The sequence below is a fragment of the Gigantopelta aegis genome, chromosome 4 (assembly GCF_016097555.1).
Source record: "Gigantopelta aegis isolate Gae_Host chromosome 4, Gae_host_genome, whole genome shotgun sequence".
In the NCBI taxonomy this organism is placed as follows: Eukaryota; Metazoa; Mollusca; class Gastropoda; order Neomphalida; family Peltospiridae; genus Gigantopelta; species Gigantopelta aegis.
In genome coordinates, this window is record NC_054702.1 from 113,056,155 (window position 1) to 113,066,821 (window position 10,667).

The window sequence follows — 10,667 nt, forward strand, 5'->3', positions numbered from 1 at the left end:
ATACATGTACGAATAGTATCACTCAAGATCTACGATTTTAGATTTTTGTACTACAACTCCGTTAATGTACCATAAGAAAAACCAGAGAAAATCTATGTACAGTTTTATTATATGAAACAAAGGATGTTTTATAACACAAGTGAAATAATTGCTGACGGAATTTGTCACCATAACAGGACTCGTTGTGATGAGGTGAACCTAGCTTTGATCAGCCTGACTTTGTCCTGCCATTTTCTCAAGCCAAATCGATGTCGCCTTGTAAAACATAGTAGGGTCACTTGCTTTTTACACACTTTGACAATTGTGGGTGAATGGTGAAGAACTTGAAGAAAGCTAGATTCAGGGATGTGAGGGGCTGCAACAAAAAGGCTTACTGCGGCCGGGCTTTTGGGGCCGCTCAAAAATTGCTTTGCAACCCCTGGAGCTGCGAAAAATTGCATTCATTGCTAACAAATCTAAATTGGTTATAACTTATAATATAAGGCACATATCATAAACTTGAAACGTGAAAACATGCAAATGTGGTCAACAGTAATGAACATGTTTTGGGGTGGGTTTTTTTTAGACGAAATTGAAAAGCGCATTTACGCGTTTCCGTGTAACTCTCACATCCCTGTATATTTGAACACCTCATCGTGGATGATGATAATAAAATGCCATTTGATTGACAGTGGCGCCACGAAGCTATGCAACAGTTGGAGATAGGCTAGTGTCTGGCGCTAAAAGCAAAATATGCTACTTACTGCTGAAGCGTAATTTGAAGTCCTGTTATTTCTTATAATAATTTTCTAAAATGTCTCTTGTCTTCACGGGGCGGGATTTGTCTCGGTCGGTTGAATGCTCGCCTGAGGTACTTGCATCGCAGGATCGAATCACTTCAGTGGATCCATTCAACTGATTAAGTTTTTTCTCGTTCCAACCAGTGCACCACAACTTGTCAAAGACCGTGCTATGTGTTTTACTGTCTGTTAAACAAAACAAACTTTACTTGGACTTTGCCTCATGACAGCATATATACACATCGGTTTGACTCCACTGACCTTCGCTCTCGTGTGATACACAATTCTGATAGTTCTGTAATAAAATCAGGTCTCTCTCTCTCTCTCTCTCTCTCTCTCTCTCTCTCTCTCTCTCTCTCTCTCTCTCTCTCTCTCTCTCTCTCTCTCTCTCTCTCTCACCAACACTGCTGACATCAGCTCTCGTGTGATACACAATTCTGATAGTTATGTAATAAAATCAGGTTTGTGTCTGTCTCTCTGTCTCTGTCTCTGTCTCTGTCTCTCTCTCTCTCTCTCTCTCTCTCTCTCTCTCTCTCTCTCTCTCTCTCTCTCTCTCTCTCTTTCCCCCCCTCCCCATTGCTATATTTTTAGTTTGTGTGATGGCCCTAAATTTTAATATTGAAAACGTCCCTTATTACTTTCCCTTGTGTTTCACTGTACGTGTAACAAAGCTTTATGGTCAATCATTTATGAACATCCATCATTTATAAATATACCTCTTAAAAATTGTTACAGAACAAAACTCATCAAAACTTCCATTGCTTGAGGATTTCTTAGTGGTTGTGTTTGAGGGTGGGGTTAGTGTGTATGGTGTGTGCACATTAAGTCAGTTAGATGAGAACATGTCCTCCCGTCTCTTCAACCTCGGCATGGCGCACATCTTAGAATCGGAGTCTGCTTCTGACATAGATCTCGACTGGTCGAGGCGAGGTAGAGACAGGCCCCTGCTCTGTTTTAACGCTTTGGTCTTCATCTGAGTGGCAAACAGCTCCTCAACAATATCCATAGCCGGTTCCACCGACGCCAGCACGGAGATCTCGTAGAATGCATTGCACCCCATCCCTACAGCCGCCGACTGTCCCTCCTTGGCCGTGACCATCCTGTCCCAGATCCTGTCACTCTGGTTGCCCACAAGGAACACTGGAGCAGAGCTGCTGTGATGACTGCTTAGATAGCCGGGTTTGGTGTTGGTGATAATGAACTTAATTCGGTGACACTCGATGAAGCTGCATCTATCCGCTACTGAATACAGTAAGACGAATGCGTCTGCCCATTTGATAGAGTCTTCCAAATGATCTTTTGTGTTCTGAAAGAAGAAAAAAAGAATGTGATATACCTTATACTTTAATGTCTATTTGTTTTAATGACTTGTTATCGATGCTGTATTATAAGATATGGATTTTTAAAACAACAACAATGTGTTTGGGAACATATGCGTACGAGACACTTTTTTTCGTGACTCGTATGACGGCCATTCTGCAGAACGCCACGGTTGTTCGCGTTTAGTCTCTACATGTCCGAGCCTGTCCTAGCAGCACTGGAAGATTGACCGCCCCACTCTAAGAAGAAATAGGAAGCGGGGTCGGCCCCTACTACTCTTCTCTAGACTTTACTTTGTTTTATTGTGATACCATCTCGTATCCTCCGGAGTCGGGCCCGTCCGCACCACTATACCAACCCATGACGACTGGACTATACCCTAGTCTGATTCTCTCTCGTTCAGACGGATCCGGCTTCTCAAGATCTGTATTTTAGCACAGCACTACACCTTCAACGTCTATTGACTGTCAATCTAAGGGTTTTCTTGACGGGATGCAACTCATCTCGTCCCTATAAGCTGTGCACCCTAACGGCCTTAACGAGGCCACTCACGTGGACATATAGATCGGACTTTAAACTTTTAGACCTTCGTTCAAAAGTTTATGTCGAAATTACTTTCTTTTTTAAATATTATTAAAGAGTCCGATCCTCTCTTCTTTCTCTTATTTATTTTTGGACTGTCCTTCTAAAATGCTCCAAATTATATAAATATTCGACCGAGCAGTCAATTCTTTTTATTTTTGGCTTGTAACTTTTTTCTTTTCTTTTAAATTCTATTAACTTTTTACTAATTGTTATATTCAAAATTCTGCTCATTTTCAACTCTACCCCCCCCCCCCCCCTCCATCCCGAGTCAGGCCACCGATTTTATCTAATTTCTTTTTGACCACCCGATCTAATCTAGCGACCAAATTTAATGAGTAGAATTTTCTTTATTAATTATATTAATTAGAGATGCGCATCGAAATTTTAAAGGCCTACTATTTAATTTTTGGATGTAAATTTCAAAATTGTCCGCTTAAATTGTTCTGTTCCGGGACAAGCCCCTGGCTATCCGGGACGGACATGCTCGAAACTCTAGTGGTATATGAGCATGTAAAAATTATTCGCACTCGCCCAAACATAGGCGTACGGGCTCCTATTTTAGCGGACAATTTTGAAATTTATATCCAAAAATTAAATAGTGGGCCTTTAAAATTTTGATGCGCATCTCTAATATAATTAATAAAGAAAATTCTACTATTAAATTTTGTCGCTAGATTAGATCGGGTGGTCAAAAAGAAATTAGATAAGATCGGTGGCCTGACTCGGGATGGAGGGGGGAGGGGGAGCGGGTAGAGTTGAAAATGGGCAGAATTTTTAAAATAGCAATTAGTAAAAAAGTTAATAGACTTTTTTTTAAAAGAAAAAAGTTACAAGCCAGAAATAAAAAGAATTGACTGCTCGGTCGAATATTTATATAATTTGGAGCATTTTAGAAGGACAGTCCAAAAATAAATAAGAGAAAGAAGAGAGGATCGGACTATTTAATAATATTAAAAAAAAAGAGGTAATTTCGACATAAACTTTTGAACGAAGGTCTAAAAGTTTTAAAGTCCGATCTATATGTCCACGTGAGTGGCCTCATTAAGGCCGTTAGGGTGCACAGTTTGTAGGGACGAGATGGGTTGCATCCCATCAAGAAAACCCCTAGATTGACAGTCAATAGACGTTGAAGGTGTAGTGCTGTGCTGAAATACAGATCTTGAGAAGCCGGATCCGTCTGAACGAGAGAGAGAATCAGACTAGGGTATAGTCCAGTCGTCATGGGTTGGTATAGTGGTGCGGACGGGCCCAACTCCGGAGAATACGAGATGGTATCACAATAAAACAAAGTAAAGTCTAGAAAAAGAGTAGTAGGGGCCGACCCCGCTTCCTATTTCTTCTTAGAGTGGGGCGGTCAATCTTCCAGTGCTGCTAGGACAGGCTCGGACATGTAGAGACTAAACGCGAACAACCGTGGCGTTCTGCAGAATGGCCGTCATACGAGTCACGAAAAATACAAGTCAACATAGTCAGACGGAGAAATGACGTGGAGGCGAGGAATCTCGCTAAAAAAGAATCCAACCTGGTGGTGCAGACTGTCGAAACGAGAAGCGTTCCAGCGTTCAATCAGTTCCAATGGCCGCGTACATCCCAGTAGAAAACTTCACTTCGTTGACAAAAAAAAAAAAAAATGAAGGATCCCCAAGTCGAGCCGCGAAAGCACGTGCAGTGTGCACAAACACGTCTTACCGCGACGAGCTGCAGACTGGGAATCCCTATGTTTGGGAACATTAATTCATGGACACGTGTACGCTTCCATACATATTTATGACACGATTTTAGAAGTAATTTTATGATAGATTGCATGACAATTAATATATCAGATGCAGTGGTGTTCCGGATGCACTTCACCCCCTGAACTTTTAAGGTCCATTCATACCAAAAGTGCAACGAAAATCGAGGAATTTCAGTGGACGGCGCGATGTTTCCTTCAAAAAAATGTCCTTGCAAGATGACTGAACAATTCTTGAAAAAGTACCTTATATTAAACTCGCCAAAGCAATAAAACATATATCTACAATTATACCAGTAACATGACAGCCTACAAAATACTATTATTATAAAATTATATAATTACAAAACTGTTTTTCTTTTCTGTAATTTAACAGAAAATTTCATATAGCAAGGATTTATAAGTCGGAAACATCATTTCATCTCTATATACCATTTTTAAAATATTACTATTCTATTTGGATATAATGCCAAATTTAGTTTTTTTTTGCAACCCACTGTTCTTACCGGCCCCGCTGTATCCAACACAGCGAATTCCACCATTGTGTCCCGGACAACTCGCTTACAGTGATATATCTGTTCTGAGGGAAATAAAACTCGTTAGTGCATCTTTAAAATAATAAATACATAGGTGTCCACACACAAATAGTGTTCATTAAGTAACACTGTGTAATTTAACTCTAAAAGTGACCTATTGATATGCAATGTGTGCGTCGTTTTATTCTATATGAGTGGCGGCATTTGGCTCTGTCTGTAGAACGCTTGCCTGAAGTGCTTTGGTGGTAGGATCAAAGCTCCTCAGTGGATCCAGTCTCTGGTTGTTTCTCCACCGTCCAAAACAATGCCCCACGACTGGTATATCAAAGGTCGTGGTATGTGCTGTCCTGTGTTTAGGAAAGTGAATATTGCTGTTAATAGGAAAATTTTGAGTGTTTCCTCGAAGACTATGTCAGTTATGTATGTTTGACATCCAACAGCCGATGATTAATAAATCTATGTGCTCTAGTGGTGTTGATTGTATAATAAGATGATCAAACACACTTGACAATTGACTATTAATCGGAGATCATACACACTTGTGTTATAACGTCTATGGCCTGCACATTACCGAAGCCATAGTATCGTACTACATCAGAACATTTTCAGAACAAATCTTCCAAAGTATAGAATTATCAAATAAAGTGATATTTCCCCAGATAAACAGAAACGCTCATCTGTACACAAACATAAAACGGTTTGTGTTTGGTCCACCGACACGAGGAGACAGTTCCGTCTATGACTTATCCATACTAACAGTAACAAAAAGTTTATTTTGTTTAACGACACGAACAGAGCACACGGATTACATAATCATCGGCTATTGGGGAAAAATATATATAATTTTTATAGTCTTCTGAGGAAATCCGTTATGTACATTGTTTTCGTTTAGCAAGCAATGTATACTTTATATACACTTTCCCACAGACAAGGTAGCAAATGCCATGGGCTTTGGTATACCAGCCATGAGACACTGGTTGGGACGAGAAAGAATCTATTGATCAGTCGAGGCTGTTCCATACTACGACCCAACAAATTATTATACTAACAAATTATTGCACATACGGATTCAAAAGGGGATCAGGGTATCCGCCCCCCTAGAAATATTAATGTGTCTCTTTTTCTGCGATTTATAATTTTTATTGGGTTGCCCTTTTAACTAGTTTGTCAATGCGCCTTTTTTCCCAATCATAGGGACAAACTATCCTATAATCAGACAGATTTGTTAATTATCAGTTCTGCTGTGAATTAAGATCCCTACAAATTATTTCTGCGATAATACAAGGCCGTATCCAGGAAATATATATATATATATATATATATATATATATATATATGTGTGTGTGTGTGTGTGTGTGTGTGTGTGTGTGTGTGTGTGTGTGTGTATGTATGTATGTATGTATGTATGTATGTTTGTATGTATGTATGTATATATGTGTATATTAAACATTTTGCCATTGTCTAACATTTTATCATCTGTAACAACCATGTTCTGCGAACTGCGAGTCTCACGTACCAAGCGTTGGGTCGTAGTCGCCAATGAACCGTCTGGTCAGGAATCGAACTGTGAACGCTAGAAAACAATACAGACATCATTAGGGAGTTCTGTGCCATTAACACCCTTCATGGTAATAATGAAACTGGTTCGCCAACAATAGCGTAATCAACTTCCTCTCATAGATTTTACGAAATTTCCTACAATTCCGTCGTAAATAGCTACAGTCATTGTCAAGTAATCGTATAGACTGCTATATTCAGCTGGCGTGTCACCACCCATTGCGTATGTGCGAATAACATTTGACATCAAAGTAGCATATGATAATTTAGATTTGATTATCACAACATATTAAACAAACACAATTGTTTTGACCTTTGAGTTCTGAAATAGCTTGTTGCGACTTGGATGGTGCCAGTTATGACGTTGCTTCTGGTTTTTGGTGTTTACAGCGTGTGTAGTAGTGTTTACTTCAATAAAGCAAGACGACGTGCATGTATAGATCTATATCTCTGTACAATGCATTCAGGTTATATTACATAAAGTGTAAAGCAGAACACAGCATAAGCCATGGTTCCTTGTTACGTTTAAAACTATACTGTAAAGTATATAGGCTTAAAAGAATGAAGTTTAAACGTTTATACCAACGAAGTCATATCAAGTTTTCTTCACTTTAAATATTCAACTTCATCCAGGCGCACCACTCACTAAATATCTTTTTCATTAAAAAATACATTTCAACATTTCAATTTGTAGTACGTTATACACGTATTATAGAACAGCAGCGCTTACTCGATTAATTATATAATTGTTATAATATACACATGTACAAACATTTAGTGTTAAAAGTAATATGTTCGTGTGTCCATAACAGATGTAAATCGTCTGATACGGACGCACGGAATAGTATTAATTCGGATATTGAATTTAAACATGAGTGCTACAATTGTTGAGTGTAGGCTAGATGAAATATATAAAGTGTACCACATACCAGTTTTTCCCACTCCGTCCTGCCCTAGAACCGCCACTCGAAATGTCTTCGACTTTTTCATACCTGTTATTTTTCTTAGAAATTTAGACGACGTACTAGGCGGGTCTATTACCGGGCTACCACCCCACACCTTCGTGTTTTCCTCCCGTACGTCGTGCGAACCGCACCCCACTTCGGCCATGACTGTCACCCCCGCCTGCCCACAGCACTGTGCGGAGTATTACGTTAATTAATAAACGTCAACAGGTAGTGCGTTTGTTCTGTTGCGCGACGGTCAGTACAAGCGAAATCCATCAGCTGTTTGAATGAACTCTGCCGCTAAAGGTCAACATACTAAATTTGTCTTCTGTCCAAAAGGATTACAAACTACAGAACATCACAAAGGATAAATATCATTGCCAGAATGTGGTATAGAAACAATAAAACAATCATTACAGTGGCTGGCGGTTTTCTTTTGTATGTTTCCTGGTAGTCTGGTATATTTTCACGCAGTTAATTTGTTATATGATTTATTAATTTTAGCTCATACAAACAACAGGTGAGATTCTTTTCAAAAATAAGATATATGGAACTAATTATCTGGCATGTTGTAATGAAATTATCAGTATTTGTTTTGTTGAAGTTTTTAAACTGTTATCACTAGTGCATCAGAAGTTATGAATTTCCAAATGAAAACTTCTAATTCTAAGAACATTGATCAAGGATTCGTGTATTTCCTAAACGTTCTTTGACAATCTGTCACATGATATTTCACGGCAATTCGTACTGACGACTAATTTTATTTCTTATGCATACAATCATCCCACACAGAGACAGAGAGAGAGAGAGAGAGAGAGAGAGAGAGAGAGAGAGAGAGAGAGAGAGAGAGAGAGAGAGAGAGAGAGAGAGAGAGGAGGGAGGGAGGCAGGAGATGAGCAAAGGGAGGCAGGGAACCGACCAAAAGACCATACACACATCAGAGAGAGAGAGAGAGAGAGAGAGAGAGAGAAGAGCGAGATGAGAGAGAGAGAGATCAAGAGAGAGAGAGAGAGAGAGAGAGAGAGAGAGAGAGAGAGAGAGAGATAGAGAGAGAAACAAAGAGAGCTCGTTATTAATTATATCTTCTCTTTTCTACAATGACAAAATTGGCCCGGTATGTACGTCTGCTGATAATGACAGTCATGACGACCACGTGATACACATATATTGTCTTAATGTGGACGTAGTCTTTAACGTAAACCCCGTGGCCATGGTCACAACGAGCGTGAACTGTTTGGAAGTTATATCATTTACAGTTTTTTGTTATCTCTCACTCATGATTCATGGACTGTAAATGTTCTGAAATTTAAACATGTTAAAGTTTTGTCTTCCAGATTTCATGACTTTCTTGCTCTTCACATTTTCTGTTTACCCGGTGATTCACATTTTCTGTTCACTCGGTGATTCACATTTCCTGTTTACCCAGTGATTCACATTTCATGTTTACCCGGTGATTCACATTTTCTGTTTACCCGGTGATTAACATTTATTGTTTACCCGGTGATTCACATTTCCTGTTTACCCGGTGATTCACATTTTCTGTTTACCCGGTGATTAACATTTATTGTTTACCCGGTGATTCACATTTCCTGTTTACCCAGTGATTCACATTTTCTGTTCACTCGGTGATTCACATTTCCTGTTCACTCGGTGATTCACATTTCCTCTTTACCCGGTGATTCACATTTTCTGTTCACCCGGTGATTCACATTTATTGTTTACCCGGTGATTCACATTTCCTGTTTACCCGGTGATTCACATTTTCTGTTTACCCGGCGATTCACATTTCCTGTTCACCTGGTGATTCACATTTATTGTTTACCCGGTGATTCACATTTTCTGTTTACCCGGTGATTAACATTTATTGTTTACCCGGTGATTCACATTTCCTGTTTACCCGGTGATTCACATTTTCTGTTTACCCGGTGATTAACATTTATTGTTTACCCGGTGATTCACATTTCCTGTTTACCCAGTGATTCACATTTTCTGTTCACTCGGTGATTCACATTTCCTGTTCACTCGGTGATTCACATTTCCTCTTTACCCGGTGATTCACATTTTCTGTTCACCTGGTGATTCATATTTATTGTTTACCCGATGATTCACATTTCCTGTTTACCCAGTGATTCACAGTTTCTGTTTACCCGGTGATTCACATTTATTGTTTACCCGGTGATTCACATTTTCTGTTTACCCGGTGATTCACATTTATTGTTTACCCGATGATTCACATTTCCTGTTTACCCGGTGATTCACATTTTCTGTTTACCCGGTGATTCACATTTATTGTTTACCCGGTGATTCACATTTCCTGTTTACCCAGTGATTTACATTTCCTGTTTACTCGGTGCATCACAGATTAGAATGGCCCAAGAAATCCTTGTTGATGTTGAATTCCATAGATTGTGACACCTCACTAATTCGTGTTATATAGGTCTTACATTTTCTAAACTTTAGTATTGAAAGTCTTTATAAATTCTTAAACGTGTTTGGCTAATAGATGTCGGAACTTTGTCACCATGTTGTTCCTGGTCAAAGTTTTCAACATCAAGAACACGTTACAGTTTGTGGGTGTGTTTTAGTGGAACACAATCTTTGATACCGAGTGCACAATTGTGTAGTTAAATGGTATTAATGTTTTAGTTAACTGTCAAAATGAAATACAAGTCGAAACATATGACGTGTTTATTAACAAAACAGAATCAACATATGAGATGCAGCCAAATCATTTAATTTTTTTTTAATGCAATGTGCTAATTCGCGTATAAATCATTAGCCAATACCTATACTAGTCGATATTTAATCATTCAACATCTGAACGGCGAAGTACTTTAGCTAGAATTGGTTCAAATATATGTGTGTAATGTGATTCTACGGTTCATCCTGCCATGAACAAAGAAACAGCAATTATCATGTACATTATTTATAATTCCAAATGTATAACTATGTCATCAATATAAATGACTACGAATAACCATCAAACTCTTTCTTCAGGTAATTAATACACGGAATACGAGGCATCCCTCAATCTGCAGTTCTGCTCAGTTTCCCGTCACAAGCCAAATGAGGAATTCTCGCTTTAGTTTTCATACATTAATACAAAGTTAAACAATTAATAACATTTATTTATTCAATGTTAACAAATAACAAAAACAGTTATTTTAATAATTTGAAATAAGGAAACAGCCGGAAGTAGTGCAAAATTGAG

General features: G+C 38.8%; 1 protein-coding gene across 1 annotated transcript; it reads right to left on the bottom strand.

The window, feature by feature from the left end:
- Nucleotides 1-1,540: 1,540 nt before the first annotated feature.
- LOC121370184 (ras-related and estrogen-regulated growth inhibitor-like) lies at nucleotides 1,541-7,619 on the bottom strand. The gene is made up of 4 exons (XM_041495299.1): nucleotides 7,439-7,619; nucleotides 6,469-6,525; nucleotides 4,923-4,996; nucleotides 1,541-2,085 (listed from the first exon to the last, which is right to left on the bottom strand). Exons 1-4 carry the CDS (start codon nucleotides 7,617-7,619, stop codon nucleotides 1,606-1,608), a joined length of 792 nt encoding a protein of 263 aa, XP_041351233.1. The 3' UTR covers nucleotides 1,541-1,605.
- Nucleotides 7,620-10,667: the final 3,048 nt, after the last annotated feature.

Excerpts from the sequence above, each read along its gene's own strand:
- LOC121370184 (XM_041495299.1), bottom strand. The coding sequence starts at position 7,619 with ATGGCCGAAGTGGGGTGCGGTTCGCACGACGTACGGGAGGAAAACACG. Across the intron at positions 6,526-7,438 it reads GGACGGAGTGGGAAAAACTG|CGTTCACAGTTCGATTCCTG; the intron begins GTATGTGGTACA and ends ATTGTTTTCTAG. Across the intron at positions 2,086-4,922 it reads TGTTGGATACAGCGGGGCCG|AACACAAAAGATCATTTGGA; the intron begins GTAAGAACAGTG and ends TTCTTCTTTCAG.